The sequence below is a fragment of the Taudactylus pleione genome, unplaced genomic scaffold, assembly GCF_031769625.1.
Source record: "Taudactylus pleione unplaced genomic scaffold, aTauple2 ptg000247l, whole genome shotgun sequence".
NCBI lineage: Eukaryota > Metazoa > Chordata > Amphibia > Anura > Myobatrachidae > Taudactylus > Taudactylus pleione.
Window position 1 is genome coordinate 374,908 of NW_028284649.1, and position 21,225 is coordinate 396,132.

The following is a 21,225-nucleotide window of genomic DNA, read 5'->3' on the forward strand; positions in this document are numbered from 1 at the left end:
TCAGTAGATGCTTCCCCCTTGGTGCGCTGCACGGTGCCTCTGACCACTTGTGTTCCGGGTATCTCTTAGTTATACTGTATTCCGAAAAAGCCCTCATCTCTAAAGAGAAGGGCCTGGTACCCCCTCCTTGGCAGCACGTAGATAGGTATTTGCTTATACCATACATCATTTCCTGGGGGTCAGCCATGCACTTCTAGCACAATTTTTGCTACTCTCAGCTGTCAGGAAGCAATAGCCCTATACTGGTACCAGTGGGTGTCCGTAGCTCATTGATGGCCTAAATGTCCCATCTACTGGGTCTTACTGTGTATGATGGGGAGGTTACACCCATCTCATTATGGGCCGTATTACAGTCTGCTGTGTGGACACATCTAGGGTGATATAGAGCTGCAACTATCGCTATTATTAGACTGCTGTCACAAAGGGGATTTATTTAAGGCGCGATTATATTTGTATAAACCACAGCTAAATGTATCTACAGTTAATGTCCCAGGGACATCTGTTACACCTTAGTGCGGATGTCACACTGCAGAATCCTCTTTACTGAGTCGCCAATTACTACTTACATAGATTTACTCTACTAGAATATGTTGTAATAAATGGAATCTGAATGTCACACCGTGTATTCAGTACAGGGGGAACAATCGCTCAGCCTTTATTTTATCACATCAGAAATACTCTGCAAATAACTTCTCCTTTACAGCCATTGTATCGTATTGCAGCAAGTTACACCAGTGTGCTATACTCCCGCAGATTGCTGTCATTGCTGCTGGCAGTTTTCTGGTGGATAAACATTAATGGAAAATGCAGCGCTATTGAAATCCATGGTATCTGACAATCCGGTGGGGCGCAGAGATATTCCCTGCCGCGGGGGTTAGCGTCACCGTGGCAGTTCTTCAGCTGCTGGTTGACACTGCCCTAATATGGTGCTTCTTCATGTGATTTCTGAGGGGTGACCTACACAAATAAGGGCTACAAGTTGTTGCCTGACAGCAGTAAATACTCTGTGTCCCCGATAATTGTCGTGGATCTCATCAGCGCTGTGCTGTCCAGCAGCATTTTGTGGTTGCTGTCGGCATAGATCGCTGGCGTGACGTTGTCCAATAAACTGTAGTAACTGTCTAAGGGAATTTTAAGTTATTTTATTTATTTTTTTCTACCGATGTAATTGCTATGGGAAATCTCATTGTTACCCCCAGCCTTACATAGCGATCTGTGGCCTTTCTTTCTCAGCGGGCAGAATACAATAGCCTGTGAGATGCAGGTACCGCGAGATCCTGGCTAGCGTGCCCTTTTTTTTTTTTTTTTTAAACTGGCAAGGATCTCGCCGATGTCTACAACTAGCAGGATATTACATTTCCCTGATCTGTCAGATGTTTCTAGTATTTCCTAATTGGACTAAAGCTGGCCACACACTAGACCAACTTACATCCAACCTGCCAACTAGTTGATTGGTTGGAATGAAAATCTGGTAAGGTATGAAAGCAAATGACAATCAGCAATTTGCTCCCAAATGCCGGAAAATGGACAAAAACTGTTGTATGAACAAATTGTTTAGATCAAACATTTAACAAACTTGTCTGACGCCATTTTCATCTGTTTTCTGGCATTTAGGAGCAAATTGCTGATCATCAGTTACTCCCATACGTTACCAGATTTTCATTCCAACCAATCAACTAGTTGAATGGTTGGATGCAAGTTGGTCTAGTGTGTGGCCAGCTTAACTGTACCCGTCCACTAGACACTATGGAGGCAGCCATTTTGTTACCTTCTAACCTTGGTAATGGGCCAAATTCCCAGCAAATGTACTGGCTGCACACTTATTTTTTTCAGCCCACAAATGGCTGCCCCCTCAACCACTATGTATCATATAGCAGAGTCTAAATGTCTCTTACATAATGACGGTAAAGTGCGATGGTTGCTTTATGTGCACCTCCAGGAAACCTTTTTATCGTATTACGATTTATTCTCTGTCTTATCGTGTAGGGTGAGCACATGGGCGCCACAGAGGCAACAGAAGCCTTCTTTGCTATGACGAAACTGTTCCAGTCCAATGATGTAAGTGGCATCAAGCAATGTATCCTGGAAGGAAATCACTGAAATTTTTTGTTATTGGTAAAACCAGTTATATTCGTGTTGGGCGAGAGACGGCCCAGGGGACACCCGCAGCTTTGTGGTTTCCTGAGCAGATATAATTCCCCATTCATCCTGCCCTCCCATATAAAAATACATTTACATGTCAGCGTTTCACACTCTCCCATCATCTGCTCATATCTCGTACATGGACCAAAATACCACGATCTCAGTGCGTTTGGTGCATCTGCCGATGAACACGTCACTCTGGGTTCACATTATATCTGGGTACTGTGTACATTCCTAAGGGAAGTCCAGGAAACAGGGTCTTCACAGTCCAGCACCCATCATCTGCGGGGTTCCTGAGCATTCATATTTTACCCTTTTACTGGATAAGCAACCAGACAGATCATTGTCATTTTTTCAAGTACGGTTAATAAAAGAAATGAAACATCTGGCTACTCCAGGTTACACCACATTTGTCCATTAATGTTATTATGACCCTATAATAAAGTATCTCTGCGTAGTTAGTCTTCATTCTAGCACCCTGCACTTGTCAAAACCTGTGCAGTTCCTCTGTCCTGCCTGGGGTGTCACTCACTGCTCTGGTGCTTCTTGCACACTCAGCTGATACAACAAACTGCTGAGATACACACCAGAGTGTGCTAGAAGCACCAGAGCAGAGTGAGACACCCCAGGCAGGACAGAGACACTGCACATGTTTTGACAAGTGCAGGGTGCTAGAATGAAGACTAATGGTTCTAACCCATACTTTAGTTGGCATGATAACACGTGACCTGTATATAATGACAGAATGAGGGACATACATTTCATACCGCCTGTGTAAATGTGAGGGGTATTACTGACCACGGAAATGCGTTTCTTCCCCAGCCCACGCTCCGCAGAATGTGCTACCTGACTATAAAGGAGATGGCGAATATTTCTGAGGACGTGATCATTGTCACCAGCAGGTCAGTGTTCCATCGCACGCCCGCAGTGCCAGGCTTTGGTATTATTCACCACAGGTGACCTTGTGTCTTCATGTCTCCTGCCTGGTATTGGTAGTCTGCAGGGAAAGGTGCTTCTTCAGCAAGACGTGGATTTTCTGTGATTTACATTTTTTTATTTTCAAAATGAATAGTTTTCAGTATCCTTGTAACTGGAGGAAGGCAGCAGTACATCTGCCCCCCCCGGTGTCATCTGCCCCCCCCGGTGTCATCTGCCCCCCCCGGTGTCATCTGCCCCCCCCGGTGTCATCTGCCCCCCCCGGTGTCATCTGCCCCCCCCGGTGTCATCTGCCCCCCCCGGTGTCATCTGCCCCCCCCCGGTGTCATCTGCCCCCCCCGGTGTCATCTGCCCCCCCGTGTCATCTGCCCCCCCCCCCCGGTGTCATCTGCCCCCCCCCCCGGTGTCATCTGCCCCCCCCCCCCCGGTGTCATCTGCCCCCCCCCCCCCCCGGTGTCATCTGCCAAACCCCCGGTGTCATCTGCCTAGGTGTCATCTGCGCCGCCCCTCCCCCCCCGTGGTGTCATCTGCGCCGCCCCCCCCCCCCCCGTGTCATCTGCCCCCCCCCCCCCCGGTGTCATCTGCCCCCCCCCCCCCCGGTGTCATCTGCCAAACCCCCGGTGTCATCTGCCTAGGTGTCATCTGCGCCGCCCCTCCCCCCCCGTGGTGTCATCTGCGCCGCCCCCCCCCCCCCCGTGTCATCTGCACCCCCCCCCCCGGTGTCATCTGCCCCCACCCCCCCCCCCTGGTGTCATCTGCCCCCCCCCCCCCGGTGTCATCTGCCCCCCAGTGTCGCATGCGGGGATTTGTGGAGTTGCTTTCTAGGCATAATGGGACTTTTAGGTCTACAACACCTGTATAGTCACTGCTTGTTGGGCATTATAGGATGTTCAATGCTGTAACGGCTGGATACCGTCATTTTGTGAGACATGCTGAGACTTGTAGTTCTACAGCAGCTGGAGAGCCCCTACTTTCCTACCTCTGCTTTAAAACACAACAACCTGCCACTTGGGAAACTGATATAAAGCTTATATATAACTTTTTTTTTTTAACAAAGTTCTGGCTGAAATGATGATAAGTGTTTGTTCTCTTTGCAGCTTAACCAAAGACATGACAGGGAAGGACGACAGCTACAGAGGCCCCGCAGTGCGAGCTCTGTGCAGAATTACAGACGTACGTTGCTTGTCCAGCCAGCCGGCTTCTCTTCCCACTAGCTGATGACTGATATCAGGTGTCGCGTGGTAACTCCTTGTCTGTATGTATTTAGAACACGATGCTGCAGGCCATTGAGCGCTACATGAAACAGGCGATAGTGGACAAGATGCCCAGCGTATCCAGCTCTGCCCTGGTCTCCTCCCTGGTACGTGGCAAAAGAGTTTTCTTTCAAATACGCCCCTGTTAATGATATAAAACTGTACCCCCTAAAGTAAGTTTGTTTATACCATTAATGTCTTATCCGTCAGACCAAAGTACCGCTTGAATGTTTCATAGGTATGAGAGGGCATGGCTTACGTGAAAAATCTAGATAGGTGATTGGTTGGTTGATCTGGAGGGCGTTGGGTCTGATTTCTGTACAATGCTGCACATTGAATAATAGATCCTCGCTGGCGACCCTCGTACGTGTGTATATACTGTCAAAAAGTCTGTTATTCCCTTTTCTTTACTGAGACGTGTGTTTTGCCCCTCAGCACCTGCTGAAGACGAGTTTTGACGTAGTGAAGCGCTGGGTTAACGAGGCGCAGGAAGCGGCGTCCAGTGATAACATGATGGTACAGGTGAGATTTCTATACAGAAGCACAGGAACATCTGACATTCCCAGCCGCTTGTCCAGTGCCGTGACCATCTGACTCCTATTCCCCTAGTATCACGCTCTGGGATTGCTGTATCACGTGCGCAAAAACGACCGCCTCTCCGTCAACAAGATGCTGAGCAAGTTCATGCGCCACGGCCTGAAGTCCCCCTTCGCCTACTGCATGATGATCCGCGTGGCCAGCAAGCTGCTGGAGGAGGAGGATGGGAGGTGAGGGGCTCTGGGGCTCATTAGTAAGGTGCTGCACGCTGCGCACATGTAAGGTTGGGTAGTAACGGCCGTTGTCTTCCAGCCGGGACAGTCCGCTGTTCGATTTCATTGAGAGCTGCCTGAGAAACAAGCATGAAATGGTCGTCTATGAAGCTGCCTCTGCCATCGTCAACTTGCCCTCCTGCACTGCCAAAGAGCTGGCTCCTGCCGTGTCCGGTGAGTGTGGATCTGGGGCCTGGAGCTTTCATTCATATACCAGATCTAATGCTGATACATTAATAATACTTTTGCACTAAGCAAGACAGAGTGTACTGTGGGAGGAAACCTGATTACTGTACCCATAGAGAACACATAAATCGGGCCCTGGTCGGAACCAAAATACTGGCCTTAAGGCCCCCATACATCAGAGATGGATTGCAGCTATCGTGCAATTTGCAATCGATTGTGTATAAAAAAATCTTTCCCCTTTTCAATCGATTGTGGCAAATCTGCAATCGATTGAAAAAGGGAAAGATTTTTATACACAATCGATTGCAAATTGAACGATCGCTGCAATCAATTGCTGATGTATGGGGGCCTTAATATGGAGAGAGATGTTTGTCAGACAGCCGCAGCCTATTAATTTACTAGAACAAGTGAAACCTTTTCGCCTAGACTGCCTGCATAATAACGTGCTCTAATTACTCACCTTTTCACTAAAGCCTACCACACCTGCTAACTCTCCAAAGTTTGCGCCAATCACTGGGCGCAGTTTTGTTTCTATAGCATTGATTTGTCTGAAACATCCATCGATATTGGTTTAGCCCACAAAATGGCTGCCTCCACAATGTAGGCAACAACAGGTACAGTTTGTTATTTTTATTTTCAACTATAATGCACAAACTCACAATGTTCACTATAATGCAGAGTAATAATGTATCGCTTGCACACATGATTAAAACTGATCCTTTCCTGTAACAGAACATTTGAGTAATTTGTGTTTTTTATTTAGTGTTACAGCTGTTTTGCAGCTCTCCCAAAGCCGCCCTTCGCTACGCTGCCGTCAGAACCCTGAACAAGGTACTGCGCGCCCATCTGGTGACTTAAAAACCTAGCAGCTAAAAGACTTTACTGACCAATTTCAAGCTGTTTAGTTTTCCCCATTTCAGATATTATTGCCTGGAATAATGTAGACCTGCATTACGTGTATTGTGCAGCAGGGGAAAAGAGGATTTCCACCATCAGATCACATTGATTTGTAGGCTGGTACCTACCCCTACTGCGACTTCTTTCTAAATACATTGATTTCTGGCTGCCTTCTGTGTTTTTCAGCTGTGCCTTTTATATCATCAGCCACCACTGTATTTTTTTGTTTTCCTGGCTAAAGACACAACTCTGCCGTGCTCTCTACATTCGATACTATTGTATCTAGAGACCACCTTTGTGTCATATTCTAGCACAATCTGAATAAAGACTTGTCTGATGATATAAAGACCAAACTGAAAGAGCCAGAAATAAATTTTAAATGAGTCGTGGGACATGCACTTTACAAGCCAGTTGTGTAACAGTGGAAGACTCCTTTACATGTATTTGATAAAGCACAGGGATAGATAAAAGTCCTGACCTTGAGGCCCAGATTATTGGACTATTTAAAATTGTTTTTGTTTTATCTTTTTAAAGCACTACTAAATATAAAATGCTACATACTGTATACATACTAACATAATTTACAAAGGCAACATATTTGTGACGTATCAAGGAGTTAAACACATATAGAACTTGTTAACTTTTTGCTCTATCTTCTGAGCCTTTATTTTAGCGGAGGTTGTAGTCATTATCTAATATCTCATCTCTTGTCAGATTGCAGAGACTTCTGTATATGTGTTTGGGGGCAGCGACCTTTTTATATCGGCCCAATTTGAGACTAGCGGCATTTAATCTGTGCCCTGACGTATTTCTCCTTATTGGCTTAGGTGGCTATGAAACACCCATCGGCTGTAACCGCCTGCAACCTGGACCTAGAGAATCTGGTGACTGACTCTAACCGCAGTATAGCCACCTTGGCGATCACCACGCTGCTGAAGACCGGCAGCGAGAGCAGCATTGACCGACTCATGAAACAGATCTCATCCTTCATGTCCGAAATCTCAGACGAGTTCAAGGTTTGGACAGAACTAGTGATTCTTATTTGCAGTAGCCTAGACCGTTCCTGTGGTAATGTGTAATATTCAATGTATAGGCATTGGCTGCCAGGGATTGTATTAAAGGGATTCTATCATAAGGGAGGTATGTCTATCTGTGGGATGCAGATTAGGAGGCTGGAAGAAAGCGCTCAGCTACTATATAGGAGGGTAAGAACAAATGTAGTGAAAATGGTTATTTCTAATCAGATAAACGGTAAGGTTCCTATATATCTCATCACCCTTCCCCTTAAGGCCTTTAAGAGGGGGTTTCAATTAGCTGCTAGGTTCCATCAACATTTCACGTTAATATGACGCAGGAAGGAGGCCTCACTTGTGTTTGCTTCATGTACACAGCCACACACCGCACGAGATCCTGAATAAACTTTGCGCTTAATTGAAACTACCCCCTGATTATACCATGTCGCTGGTGCAGAGTAACAATAGTGACGTCAAATTCAATATCGCTGCCTCCATTATGTGTATTTGATGGGTACGCTGCCATATTGACTTTTATTAGAAAAACATACAAAATGCAGGTGGCGATCTTCTGTGTAGCGGAAATATTTCTACTGTGCAAAATCTGTCACCCTTCAGCAATCCGTCTGAGTGATCACATGAGAGGCTGTGATCACATGACCTTCAGCCCTCAGGACCGCCCACTCCAGAGCTTACATGGGATCTAAAGCAGGAAGTACTAGACACAGAGTTATGGGTACACTGTTAAAGTGTATGTGTGTTAGTAAATGTACATTACATTAGGGCATCATTGGTCACTTTTCATGTATGTTACCAGGTGGTGGTTGTGCAGGCGATCAGTGCTCTCTGTCACAAGTACCCCCGCAAGCATGCCGTCATGATGAGCTTCCTGTTCACAATGCTCCGAGAAGAGGTAAGATCACCTGGTAAATTCCCGAAAACCTGATTGGCTGCAAGAAACATTTCATGTTTTCTCTGCTGTAGTGTCTTACAAGGAACTGATGTCGGTTAGTTGTTCCGGTTATATAACCTCTGTGCCACAAGCTTTAATTATAATGTTTAAGTTGCTCATCCCGTACCATGTTGCCAATGTCTTGTTCCACGCAGGGTGGTTTTGAATACAAGCGGGCGATAGTTGACTGTATCATCAGTATTATAGAAGAGAACCCAGAGAGCAAAGAGACCGGACTGTCCCATCTGTGTGAGTTCATAGAGGACTGTGAGTTCACTGTTCTGGCCACCCGCATCCTCCACCTCCTCGGACAGGAAGGGTCACGGACCACCAACCCATCCAAGTACATCCGCTTCATCTACAACCGGGTTATATTGGAGAATGAGGAGGTTCGGGCAGGTAAGCTGTGCGGAATAGCACGTTACCTTCTTGTGGAACATTTGATTATCACATTAATGACGCACACAGACTATTTGTTTCTTACTTTCCAATTTTACTTGATAGGTGCGGTCAGTGCTTTGGCCAAATTTGGTGCTCAAAATGAAGACATGTTGCCTAGCATTTTGGTGCTATTGAATAGGTAGGTGATTTCATGTCGAAAGGAGCATTCATTGCCTTGTCCTGAGTATAGCCAAGTGTGCTAGTGTATGTATGGAAATGTAGTTAGGCAAATAACAACAGATGGGTGTGGGGGCAGGTTTAGGACAATTGGTAACCAAACATATCAGAGTGGTCACAGCAAAAGATAAGTGTTCTGATCCCGTCACTCGTGTGATTGTGCTAGTGAGGACAGGGCTGTATGTGACAGGGGCAGTGACATGATGTGAGGAGGGGAATGGGGGCTGCAGGAAGCACAGACTGATAGTTATATAGTGGAAGAAGCAGGTTCCCCCAGCAGCACTGAGTATATCAGGAGATGAGTGATGTGTTAGTGAGGACAGGGCTGTAAGTGACAGGGGCAGTGACATGCTGGGAGGAGGGGAATGGAGGCTGCAGGAAGTCAGACTGATAGTTATATAGTGTGAGGAGCAGGTTCCCCCAGCAGCACAGAGTATATCAGGAGATGAGTGATGTGTTAGTGAGGACAGGGCTGCATGTGACAGGGGCAGTGACATGATGTGAGGAGGGAATGGGGGCAGCAGGAAGCCACAGGCTGAGAGTTATATAGTGTTAGGCGCAGGGTCCCCCAGCAGCACAGAGTATATCAGGAGATGAGTGATGTGTTAGTGAGGACAGGGCTGCATGTGACAGGGGCAGTGACATGATGTGAGGAGGGGAATGGAGGCTGCAGGAAGTCACAGGCTGATAGTTATATAGTGGATGCAGTAGGGTACCCCAGCAGCAAAGAGGTTCTTATAAGGCCAATATAAGTAGATTGTGGTGTCAAACACTATATGAAACTTGCTTGGTCTCATGCAGGTGTGTAATGGACGATGACAATGAAGTAAGAGACAGGGCAACATTCTATGTGAACATATTGGAGCAAAGACAGAAAGCTCTCAATTCCACCTACATCCTTAATGGTGTGTATACTGTGTGTGTCACAGAGCCCTTACCCTCTCATGTGATTTATCTGTTATTATTGTCTTCCTATTACTGCTGCTGTATTCTGATCATATTGTTTTGTACGCAGGGCTGACAGTGTCCATCCCAGGCCTGGAGCGATCACTGCAGCAATACACTCTGGATCCTTCTGAGAAGCCGTTTGACCTGAAGTCTGTCCCATTAGCTACAGCACCTATGACAGAGCAAAGAGCAGGTACTTTATCCGGGAGATGGATCTATACTCTAATCTCACTTATTACACCTTTTTGTTGCTTTTACATCCGACTTTCCAGCATTCACCTTTGTGATGTTGCCAGTTGTAAACCACTGGTCCTGACCCCACGCTGTAAACCACTGGTCCTGACCCCACGCTGTAAACCACTGGTCCTGACCCCACGCTGTAAACCACTGGTCCTGACCCCACGCTGTAAACCACTGGTCCTGACCCCACGCTGTAAACCACTGGTCCTGACCCCACGCTGTAAACCACTGGTCCTGACCCCACGCTGTAAACCACTGGTCCTGACCCCACGCTGTAAACCACTGGTCCTGACCCCACGCTGTAAACCACTGGTCCTGACCCCACGCTGTAAACCACTGGTCCTGACCCCACGCTGTAAACCACTGGTCCTGACCCCACGCTGTAAACCACTGGTCCTGACCCCACGCTGTAAACCACTGGTCCTGACCCCACGCTGTAAACCACTGGGCCTGACCCCACGCTGTAAACCACTGGGCCTGACCCCACGCTGTAAACCACTGGGCCTGACCCCACGCTGTAAACCACTGGGCCTGACCCCACGCTGTAAACCACTGGTCCTGACCCCACGTAACTGTACAGTAATCCTTTCAGAGACTCTGTCACTGTGATCTACAATACAATGATTGGGGAATCCGCCAATGGGCCTGATTCAGCAAGGATCGTAGTTTCTAATGCACACGTAATCGGCAGATTATTGCGCTCTGCGCATGTGAACGCATCACAGTGCGCGTTCGCAAACCGGCCACTGCGACCCCTCCGCAGAGTGATTGACAGGAAGCGCCGTTTGTGGATGGTGATGGGGGGGTGGTCATGCGAAACCAGGCGTGCCAGTGCGTTTTAACGCCATTTCAGGGGCGTGCATAAATTATCCACTGTGTGACCATACACAGTGAGGGGTCTCATAGCGTGCATTGCTGTTAGCAATTGCTGAGTAAGTTCTGGTCTTGTGCAATTGTGCGTATGGGTCTGATGTTACCGATGGTTTCGCTATTCTGCTAAGTATTACGGATCTGGATATGGTAAAATGGGCGTCCTTATGTAGTACTAAGTTTGCATTGCTATCGCAGTTGAACTGCGTGCGTACGCAGGATTGCGATCTGTGGTGACTCAGGACCAATGTCCTTGACAGTATCACTCGGATGGATAGTCTGAGACGGTTTAAAAAAAATCCAGGCACCTAAAAGTATTTTAAATGCTTTTATTTGCCCGTTGTTAAGCTGCACCAGACCTAAGTGTATGTATGATATATATATGTTTCTATTTCATAGCACTGAATAGTTCTGTGTCTTGTTTATTAGACAATTTGCCGGTCACCACCATCCGACAGCCAGAAAAAGTGGTCTCCACAAGGCAGGATATTTTCCAAGGTGAGTCAGACTTGTACGTACATGTGTGATTCTATACTATACAAAAATACAGTAAATGTTAATTAAGTGAAAAAAAATATTGCATCAAATGTAGAAATTATAATGTAAGTGTCTCAGAAAACACCAAGGGGGTGGTTGGGGTGTATATCACGTTTTGGGACATCATGCTGCTATTTTATGGGAAATGCCTAGATCCTACAACAAGTCACTGGGGTTATGTTTAACCCGTTCGCTACAGAGACTGTTTTGGGATTTTTGGGGGGGAGCTGGTCACATTCCAACATCAAGATCAGTAATTACACAGTACCCACACAAATTGTACCCTGGTTTGTTAGTTTTACTTCAGAAGACTTATTTGAAAAATAAATAACTTACGGCATTAAGTGAGGGGACCACTGTGTTTATTGATGCCAGGATGGGGGGAGATCTGAGCATTAGAAACCCCAATCTCTGAACTTTTAATGCTTCCTGTAGCAGTAGTGCTATTATTTGGTAACCAGAAAAAAAAAACGACTATCCGCCATTAGTATGTCTTCAATGCAGGTTGATGTTTCTGGTGATCACAGGTAATCATCAGACTCTGGGCCAGATGTATGAAGCTCTGGAAAGTGATAAAGTGCAGAGTGATTAACGACCAGCCACTCCGCTCCAGTGGCGGATCCAGGGTGGGGGCGATTGGAGTGATCGCCCCCCTAGCACAATTTATCCGACCTTTTATCATCTCTCTTCTCTGCATCATTAAGTTCAGAGGAGAGAGATGATAAAGGCTGTGCTGTGATCGGAGCTCCCGTCTCCCAGTCAGGGGGATGTGTCAGTGACAGGCTGTCACCTGACCCGGGAACCGGGGAGGAAGCGATCACAGCCGGCTCCTCACACCCTGTGATCAGCTGTGTGGTCTAAACAGACCACACGCTGATCACTGGTAAAAAAAAACTTCTGTCCAGGGTGCGAAGATCGGGGCTCTGGTGATGTCCTCCCTTCAGTCAGCTGGTCTCCCGGCTCCTGCACTGTGACCCTAGTTAGCTACTGCATTAAACAGCTGAGCATGTCACAGTGCAGGATGGGAGAGCAGCTGACCGAAGCCCGGAGGGAGAACATCACAGGAGCAGCGGAGGTAAGTGAAAGTAAAGGGGGGGGAGGGGGGTGTCGCGGGGAGCAGAATAAATCATTAACTCACCCCCCTAATACAACAGTCTAGATCCGCCCTTGCTCAGCTCCTAAGTCATGTTACAGGCTGTGTTTGAAAAATGACAGTTGGGAGCTGACTGATTGGTCGTTTATCACTCTCCACTTTATCACTTCCCAGAGCTTCATACATCTGCCCCAATAACCACTAAAGGGAGACTTCATACATCTGCCCTAATAACCACTAAAGGGAGACTTCATACATCTGCCCCAATAACCACTAAAGGGAGACTTCATACATCTGCCCCAATAACCACTAAAGGGAGACTTCATACATCTGCCCTAATAACCACTAAAGGGAGACTTCATACATCTGCCCTAATAACCACTAAAGGGAGACTTCATACATCTGCCCCAATAACCACTAAAGGGAGACTTCATACATCTGCCCTAATAACCACTAAAGGGAGACTTCATACATCTGCCCCAATAACCACTAAAGGGAGACTTCATACATCTGCCCCAATAACCACTAAAGGGAGACTTCATACATCTGCCCTAATAACCACTAAAGGGAGACTTCATACATCTGCCCTAATAACCACTAAAGGGAGACTTCATACATCTGCCCCAATAACCACTAAAGGGAGACTTCATACATCTGCCCTAATAACCACTAAAGGGAGACTTCATACATCTGCCCCAATAACCACTAAAGGGAGACTTCATACATCTGCCCCAATAACCACTAAAGGGAGACTTCATACATCTGCCCTAATAACCACTAAAGGGAGACTTCATACATCTGCCCTAATAACCACTAAAGGGAGACTTCATACATCTGCCCCAATAACCACTAAAGGGAGACTTCATACATCTGCCCCAATAACCACTAAAGGGAGACTTCATACATCTGCCCTAATAACCACTAAAGGGAGACTTCATACATCTGCCCCAATAACCACTAAAGGGAGACTTCATACATCTGCCCCAATAACCACTAAAGGGAGACTTCATACATCTGCCCTAATAACCACTAAAGGGAGACTTCATACATCTGCCCCAATAACCACTAAAGGGAGACTTCATACATCTGCCCCAATAACCACTAAAGGGAGACTTCATACATCTGCCCCAATAACCACTAATAGGAGACTCACCTCTATGAAATGAGGCTCCCCCTGAGACTCTGGGTGCCAAGATGGAGGAGATACAGCATCTTTCTTCCTTATTTCCTGGCCTGCGTAACGTTTATCCTGGAAGGGTCAGGGCCAGATGACGGCAGCTAGTTACAGCACAGAATGGCGCAGAAGCGTATATTTTGTGGTTGGTTGTGTTTTCATTGCCCCCTGCTTCTGCTCACCAAGATTATTGTATTCGAAGCATTGAATTATACGTGTGGGTGTATTTTCAGGGAAGGTACGTGTTATGGCCCTGGCCTGCCCCATGCTTAGTGTATTAAAACTGGTGGGCACATGACTATATTAGCAGAGTTGATATGTTGGCTCTCCTAGGAGTGTATAGCTGGGTACACACTGGAGCGATGTCTGGCCGATATGCCGTCTCCTAATGACATATCGTCTACATCGCTCGGTGTGTAGGCATGATTGCGCACACCCATGGTCGCTAGCATGGGTTGCCAGGTTAGAAGTGCTGCGCATCAAACCTAGCAATATCACTAGCGGCCAGTGCTTTGTTAATGATTGTTCCATTGTTCATTAAAGTCGTCCAGGTTCACGGGTATTCGTACCGATGTCCGTCTGAATGAATGCCCGTCCCTCCAATGTGTACCCAACCTATCGGGGCCTGTTGGCCTTGACTTTGTATATATGAGATTAGTACTCATTGGTGTTAATTCTATTTTAATTGTATACCTTTTATTTCAGAGCAACTTGCTGCTGTCCCAGAATTTAAAAGCCTCGGCCCCCTGTTCAGGTCATCTCCAGAACCCGTTGCCCTCACTGAATCGGAGACCGAATACGTGGTCCGTTGTACCAAGCACACATTTGTTAATCACCTAGTGTTCCAGGTGAGATTGGCTTGTCCAATACAGGTAGGCGGCTGGTGTATCCTGTATGTGACGCCTGGTCTGATCAGTGCTGACCATCCCCATTCCCTCTCTTCTAGTTTGATTGTACCAATACACTGAACGATCAGATACTGGAGAATGTGACGGTACAGGTGGAGCCTACAGAAGGATATGAGGTCCTTTGCTATGTTCCTGTGAAAGCTCTGTCCTACAACCAGCCGGGGACGTGTTACACTCTGCTCTCTATACCCGAAGAGGACCCTTCTGCATGTATGGACGGTTAACAAAGCATGATTTGTAGCATCGTTCACTTAATATTAACAAAATAATGAAGTGCATTATTATGCTAAATATCTGAGTAGCTTACAAAGAGTCTAATAGTTCCTCCCCTCCGTACCCCATTTATACGGTGGTGAAAATCTTTAGTTCACACCTCTGTCTCTGTCCTTCTGCCCTCCGACCCTCTGTCTCTGTCCGTCTGCCCTCCGGCCCCCACCCCTCTGGCCCCCGGCCCCTCTGTCTCTTATCTTCTGCCCTCTGACACTCTGTCTCTGTCCTTCTGCCCTCTGACACTCTGTCTCTGTCCTTCTGCCCTCAAGCCCCTCTGTCTCTTGTCTTCTGCCTTCCGACCCTCTGTCCTTCTGCCCACACCCCTCTGGCCTTCGGGCACTGTGGCCTCCAGCCCCCGCCCCTCTGCTCTCCGGGCACTCCGGCCCCTGCCCCTCTGGCCTCCGGCCCCTCTGTCTCTTGTCTTCTGCCCTCCGGACCCCGCCCTTCTGCTCTCCGGGCACTCTGGCCTCCGCCCCTCTGCCTCTGGCCTCCGTCCTTCCAGTAAAGCCCTTTGATTTAGTGTTCAGGGAAAGGATCACAGAGGAAGAGAACAATCACTTAGTAAAACAATGAAGCTGCATGCTTTGCTACGTCACTAGTTTATAGTGCGAAGCCCATCAGGCACCTCCAAATAGCAAATAAATTTTTGAAGCAGGCTCTATGATCTTGTACCTCTACATTGTGACTGGTTATTATTCGCCGTTAGGTTTTATAATTTGTTCCTTCTCTTTCTTTTAGATTCGTGTACGTTCAGTTGCATGTTGAAGTTCACCGTGAAGGACTGTGATCCCAACACTGGTGAGGCGGAAGAGGAGGGCTACGACGATGAGTATGTGGTAAGCAGACAGATATCGAAGGGTAATTTAGCTTACACACACACACACACACACACACACACACACACACACACACACACACTTACACACGTTCTATGGTATAATTATGTTCCTTCTGAATTCTGTCCTAAAGCCGTTTTCTTTCCCTTTTACGGCAGCTGGAAGACATTGAGGTGACCGTGGTAGATCACGTACAGAAAGTCCTAAAGCCGAACTTCGGTGCCGCTTGGGACGAGGTGGGAGATGAGTTTGAGAAAGAAGAGACTTTCAACTTATCCACCATCAAAACGCTGGAAGGTAAAATCTTCCCAACAAGAAAACGCCAGGATTTTGTTACTGTACAGTAAAATTAGCATAAACATAGGGGGCGGGGACAGCGCTATGTAGTCGGAATGGAAGTAAAAGTCCTCTCTGCTCTAGACGTGGGAAGGTCTATAACGCTGCTGGGACCCCGCAATGATTATTTAATTTTTTTAAATCTGAAGAAATACAAATTATTGTTGACATTGATCCAAAAGATTGATTGTAAAACTGGTCTATTAGTTTTTTCACCTATTCGTAAATGTTATAATAATATAATTTCTATATACTGAAGCATGTGACAGAGTTATGCTGCCCATCATCTACTAGATTCGGGGGACGACGGCACGATTACGACACCGTCGTCTCCCGCGGGGTGAACTGCATACACTGAACGTTCAGATGTTCAGTGTATGCAGATCAACCATCCCCAAACATGGCAACCCGACGGCGGTCGTCAGGTTGACCGTCATGTTTGGGCGATGATTGATGTTAAAAACGACCAGCGGGTGCGCGCATCGGTGGTTGTTTTTAACATTTTACTGCCCGATTTGCGGGCGATAACGACTGTTTCATTGCCTAGGGATGGACAGCCTTATGGTTTATGTAGTTGGTTTGGTCTGACACAGTATTACTGGTCTGTAATGCATTTCTTGGGTAAATGTGAGGGAACAGTCTGTAACCCCTTCCCATATTATTACATTGACTGATCATATAATGCCAAACAATAAGCGGCCAAGTTTATTGTATTCCTTAAAGGTCAATTTATATGATCAATAAATCCAAATCCGTATTAGACAGCCGCCGGTATACGTCCGTACTATAAATATATACTATCCAGAGTTTCACTGAACTTAATGGAAATATGTAAAGTAACGACTATAACCATCGGTCTGTCCACACAGATGCGGTAGGGAACGTAGTGCGATTCCTGGGAATGCAGCCCTGCGAGCGGTCAGACAAAGTGCCAGAAAACAAGAACGCTCACAACCTGTATCTGGCCGGTAAGTCCTACCTAATGTTCTGCTGAATGTTAGTGATCGTTACACTCTGTGCCAAATTATGCATGATGTATAGGATAATGTATCCCTTCCTGTAAGTTATAGTGTCACTGGAAGCCATTGAGAGCACTCTGACCATATATATAGCGTGCTTTATAATACAGGGTCACGGAATTCCAACGTGACCTGTAATATCCTTACAAAGCTTTGTGATAGGTGGTTCCTTATACCTTTTGGTGATGCACAAATTTTACTAAAGTACAATGAAGTGTTGACATCAGAGAACACCAATGACATTTTATTTGGTTTTATACACATATTTGCATCACTTGTGGATTATATTTTATATCCGGAGATTGACTGGCAGTTCTCCTATGTAGTGTGTAGTAGAACATGGTCCTGCTCTATGGAAGACACAGGTGGAGGAACTTCACAGTATCAGTACTAGGGGTCTGATTCAGAGCCGCTCACTCGTGCTGTGCGTTCGCAAGCGGCCCGATGTTATGCGTACGCTTCGTTCTGCGCGTGCGCGAACTACACACTGCGATCGCAACGCTCTCGCTCGCCCAGCAAAGACAGCCCAGGGTAATGAGTGACAGGAGAGGCCATTTGTGGGTGGTAACAGGGGCAGGACACTAATAACGGGGGGTTTTAGACGCGAACGCAGGCGTGCCTGAGTGTTTTAACGCCGTTTAAGAGGCGTGCATAATTAACAGGCAGCGTCATAGTACACGTCACTTCCCTTTTTTTTTACACTGATTTCCTCGCAATGCTTGTGGTAGGGTAAAGCTACCTCAAGCGCTGCGTTCACATCCGGTGGTGCTCGATGTACCAATGTTTTAATACACTCCCTGGAGATGACGTGTTGCTGGTGGGCGGCTCTGCCTGTGCGATTGGGCGTACGCATACACAAAGTGGCCGCTCGCTAAGACATGGTGGGCGTGCTTATGCCTTGGCGAGCGTTCGTTTCCCGTGGCGTCACTGTGACAAATTTGCATACACATCTAGCGAGCGTACGCAGATAGTGAAACGGGTCTGAATCAGACCCTAGGTTTTTATTTTTGAATTGTGTAGAAAACTCTTACATCAGGGAAGGAGGGGGAGGGTGCAGCTGGTATCAAGCTCAGTGCCCAAATTAAATTTTTTCCCCTTATCTTACAGTGGGTGGGGGGGTATAGTGAATGGTTGGTGTGCTTTGGAGATAAAGGTAACTGGCTGGGTGGGTGGCATCGCTTCCCCACTCTTTTCACTGTTTGGTACATCAACCCCGAAGTTTGTTTGCTTTAGTCTTTATTACCTCATATATTTGTAACGATTGCTCAGTGTGATTCGTCTCCATGTACCTTAAACATTTTCTAATGTGCCTATTAAATTGCAGAGTTAGAATTTTAAAGGGCGATTCAGTTTTGCGCCATGTGCGATCTGAAACAGCACTTGGCGATCACCAACACCATTAATTTTGCCTCAAACGCCAGAGTATTGCGCAGGAAAATCAGAGATGTAATATGCAGTACTGTGCGTTTATCGCACCCAACATCGATCAAAATGAAATCACCCCCTCCTGGAAACAGTTACCCTTTTATCTTGCTTGTGTACTGCGTACATTCTGTATTTCTTCAATGATTTGCGTTATTTCCCATTACCCCATGTAAAGTTCTCACTACAGAATCTCCTTTTACTCCTTTTGCAGGTGTGTTCCGCGGTGGGCATGACATCTTAGTACGGGCAAAGCTGGTACTGACGGACACTGTAACCATGCAGGTCACAGCACGCAGTAAGGAGGAATATCCGGTGGATGCAATCATGGCCTCAGTGGGCTAAAGAGCAGCAGCATAGACACTACAGAAATAACGGGATTTATACTGTACAGTACATTACCCCTACACAGCCAGAGGGTGCCTTCAGTACGCGGGAACACTATTGCATAATACATTTACATTCTCTTGGTATATCACTGGCTCATACTTTCACATCTACCGAGTCTGCTGGAGGTTGAGCAGTTTAAAAAAATAAGTTAATATAACAAAAACTGGTCAAAAAAAGAATAAATGTGTTTTTATTAGAGGTGGGCGGGTGAAAATAAATGACTGTCTTTGCAAATCTGTAATTATTGTTTCTTCTTTTTGTAATGAGACAAACTTTATAAAACCATCATTACCCCCCTTTCCATGCTGTTTAAATTATTGAAATGTTTGGGTACTGATTTTCTTGTATAGTTGCTCTATGATTAAAGGAAATGAGTTGACCTATTTAGCATAGCTCCCCCTAGTTGTGGAAGACTTCATGTGCAAGATACAGTGTCACCATATATAAGACAGTCTTTTAGCTGCATCTAGTATTGAATGATCTAGCGGTTATCTGACATCTGGAAAGCAGTTTGTACTGGATCATCAGCCACTAGACACCGATGTATGAAACTGGCACAAAATAGTAGTTATATTACGAAGAAGGATAATGTCAAGGTTCCTTTACACATATGAGAATTATGGCCACTCCTGCAACGTTCTTCTCTGTCTTGCAGGGAACATTTTATACAGCGATCACCTGCTATATTTTCTAAGGTTTAAGATTAATAGTAGTGACGTCTTTCAGTCTGCTTCCTAAATACCACTTCTTGTATTTTAAGGAATAATATCACATGGAAATTATATTATAGATCATCTTAAAGTCATTTAATGCGTGTAAAAACAGATTTAGTTTGCAGTTTCTCTTATTGTCCTTCAATTCTTCAGGGGCTTGTCCTTTCTTTCAAGGTTAACGAGATAATGATGGATAGATACTGTATTAGTATAGTATACCTGTAACGGTAAGATTAAATTGTAAGATAATAGTCTTTAATCTATGACCCGCAAGGGGATGGGCTTTTAGGCAGACCCTTTTTATAGCCATATAATAATGTTCATTCCTCCTATTCTGACTACACAAGGTAATTGTGTCCTGCGCTCTGAGCTGTGTGTTTGTATGATTTATTGTGCTGCAATGAGAACGTTGTTGGGCACTTTGGATAATTTGTAGATTCGGACATAATAAAGAGACTTTCCTTGGCCTACAGTGTCCAGTACTTTGGGCGATATTTGCTTGTGTACTCTGTATACTCACACTTTATTGCTTTTTTTTTGTATGGAAGAGGAGCATATGGTGAAACGCCACAATAAATAAATGATCGGATTGTATTTGTCCTTCATGTTAATTACACGAAATGCATCTCAGGTGCAGGAGTCCTAATTCTGTTTCTAGATTTACTCATTCTCTGATGAATTAAACAAGTTTACCAACATTTCACAGTTTTCGTTCCCAGTACCCATGCCACGGTTGATGTCCGTTATATTGATGTGGCTGATATCTAATTTTCTCATTCATTCTTGGGTGGGTGACACTGGAGCAGCGCTGTGCTCTTTAAATCTCTTTCCTAAAGCTTAAGCTCCCCCCCTATAACCTGTACATCTGTACCTTTGGCCGGTATTGGAGATTGAAGCTCATCCTCTTAGAGACAGGAGTTTGGCTAATGTAGCCTTGAGGCACCACTCTACCCTTCCCCTGATTTACCAGTTGGGCAAGGGAACAGCGGTCCGTTAACCCACTTTTACCATATCTTTGGTGAATGAGGCCGTTAGTGGGTGAGATCTCTTCCAGAGACCAGCTGGGAATGGGATCTTCCCCTTTACTGAATGGCATCAAACAAGCATTCACCTTGTACAAGTGCTTGGGGGGGATTTAAAGCCGAAATTACAGCAAAACCTACATCCCAGGCAACTAAGCCTACGAATACCACAGGTTCTTGCACAAACACTTCCAAAGGTAAGGACAGAGGCCCTGATTCAGAGCCGGACGCTCTTTCAGAGCGCTCGCTCTGAATCAGGGCTGTCCCTTCTCCTATTTGGAGCGGCCTCCTGGCCGCTCGCATAGCTGTGGGTGACCACCTCACAGCTATAGTGAGCGGCCAAAATGATGGTCGCGATGGTCAAGACCATAGGGACCATCGGGCTTGCGACGAGACCCTGCGGTAGGGTCTCGCTGCCGCAAGCCCTGGAGTGCTTTTAGCTCTATCAGAGCCAAAATCACTCCCACTGACATCACTAGTGATGTCAGTGGGGCCGGACCCAGACGGTAGGGAACGCCTCCATCTGGGCAGCCAAGCCCACCCCAAAGGGGGTGTGCTGTCAGTCAACATCGACAGCACGCCCCCTTTGGTGCGAGATCCATAACGACGGCTTGGCCGTCGTTATTCGGGTCTGGTGCATG

At 46.3% G+C, this 21,225-nt stretch overlaps 1 protein-coding gene across 1 annotated transcript in view; it reads left to right on the forward strand.

Moving 5' to 3' along the window:
* COPG1 (coat protein complex I subunit gamma 1) overlaps window positions 1-20,156 on the forward strand; it is a 33,408-nt gene extending 13,252 nt beyond the window's left edge. The window contains exons 4-24 of the mRNA XM_088479832.1: window positions 1,987-2,058; window positions 2,965-3,044; window positions 4,176-4,251; window positions 4,346-4,438; window positions 4,767-4,853; window positions 4,941-5,098; window positions 5,181-5,314; window positions 6,090-6,157; window positions 7,051-7,239; window positions 8,054-8,149; window positions 8,344-8,587; window positions 8,693-8,768; window positions 9,608-9,711; window positions 9,822-9,947; window positions 11,294-11,362; window positions 14,374-14,516; window positions 14,615-14,786; window positions 15,585-15,682; window positions 15,841-15,979; window positions 16,888-16,986; window positions 18,674-20,156. Coding sequence (XP_088335958.1) covers window positions 1,987-2,058; window positions 2,965-3,044; window positions 4,176-4,251; window positions 4,346-4,438; window positions 4,767-4,853; window positions 4,941-5,098; window positions 5,181-5,314; window positions 6,090-6,157; window positions 7,051-7,239; window positions 8,054-8,149; window positions 8,344-8,587; window positions 8,693-8,768; window positions 9,608-9,711; window positions 9,822-9,947; window positions 11,294-11,362; window positions 14,374-14,516; window positions 14,615-14,786; window positions 15,585-15,682; window positions 15,841-15,979; window positions 16,888-16,986; window positions 18,674-18,804 — 2,454 coding nt within the window. The 3' untranslated portion in view covers window positions 18,805-20,156. The remainder of the gene's footprint in view (window positions 1-1,986; window positions 2,059-2,964; window positions 3,045-4,175; window positions 4,252-4,345; window positions 4,439-4,766; window positions 4,854-4,940; window positions 5,099-5,180; window positions 5,315-6,089; window positions 6,158-7,050; window positions 7,240-8,053; window positions 8,150-8,343; window positions 8,588-8,692; window positions 8,769-9,607; window positions 9,712-9,821; window positions 9,948-11,293; window positions 11,363-14,373; window positions 14,517-14,614; window positions 14,787-15,584; window positions 15,683-15,840; window positions 15,980-16,887; window positions 16,987-18,673) is intronic.
* Window positions 20,157-21,225: the final 1,069 nt, after the last annotated feature.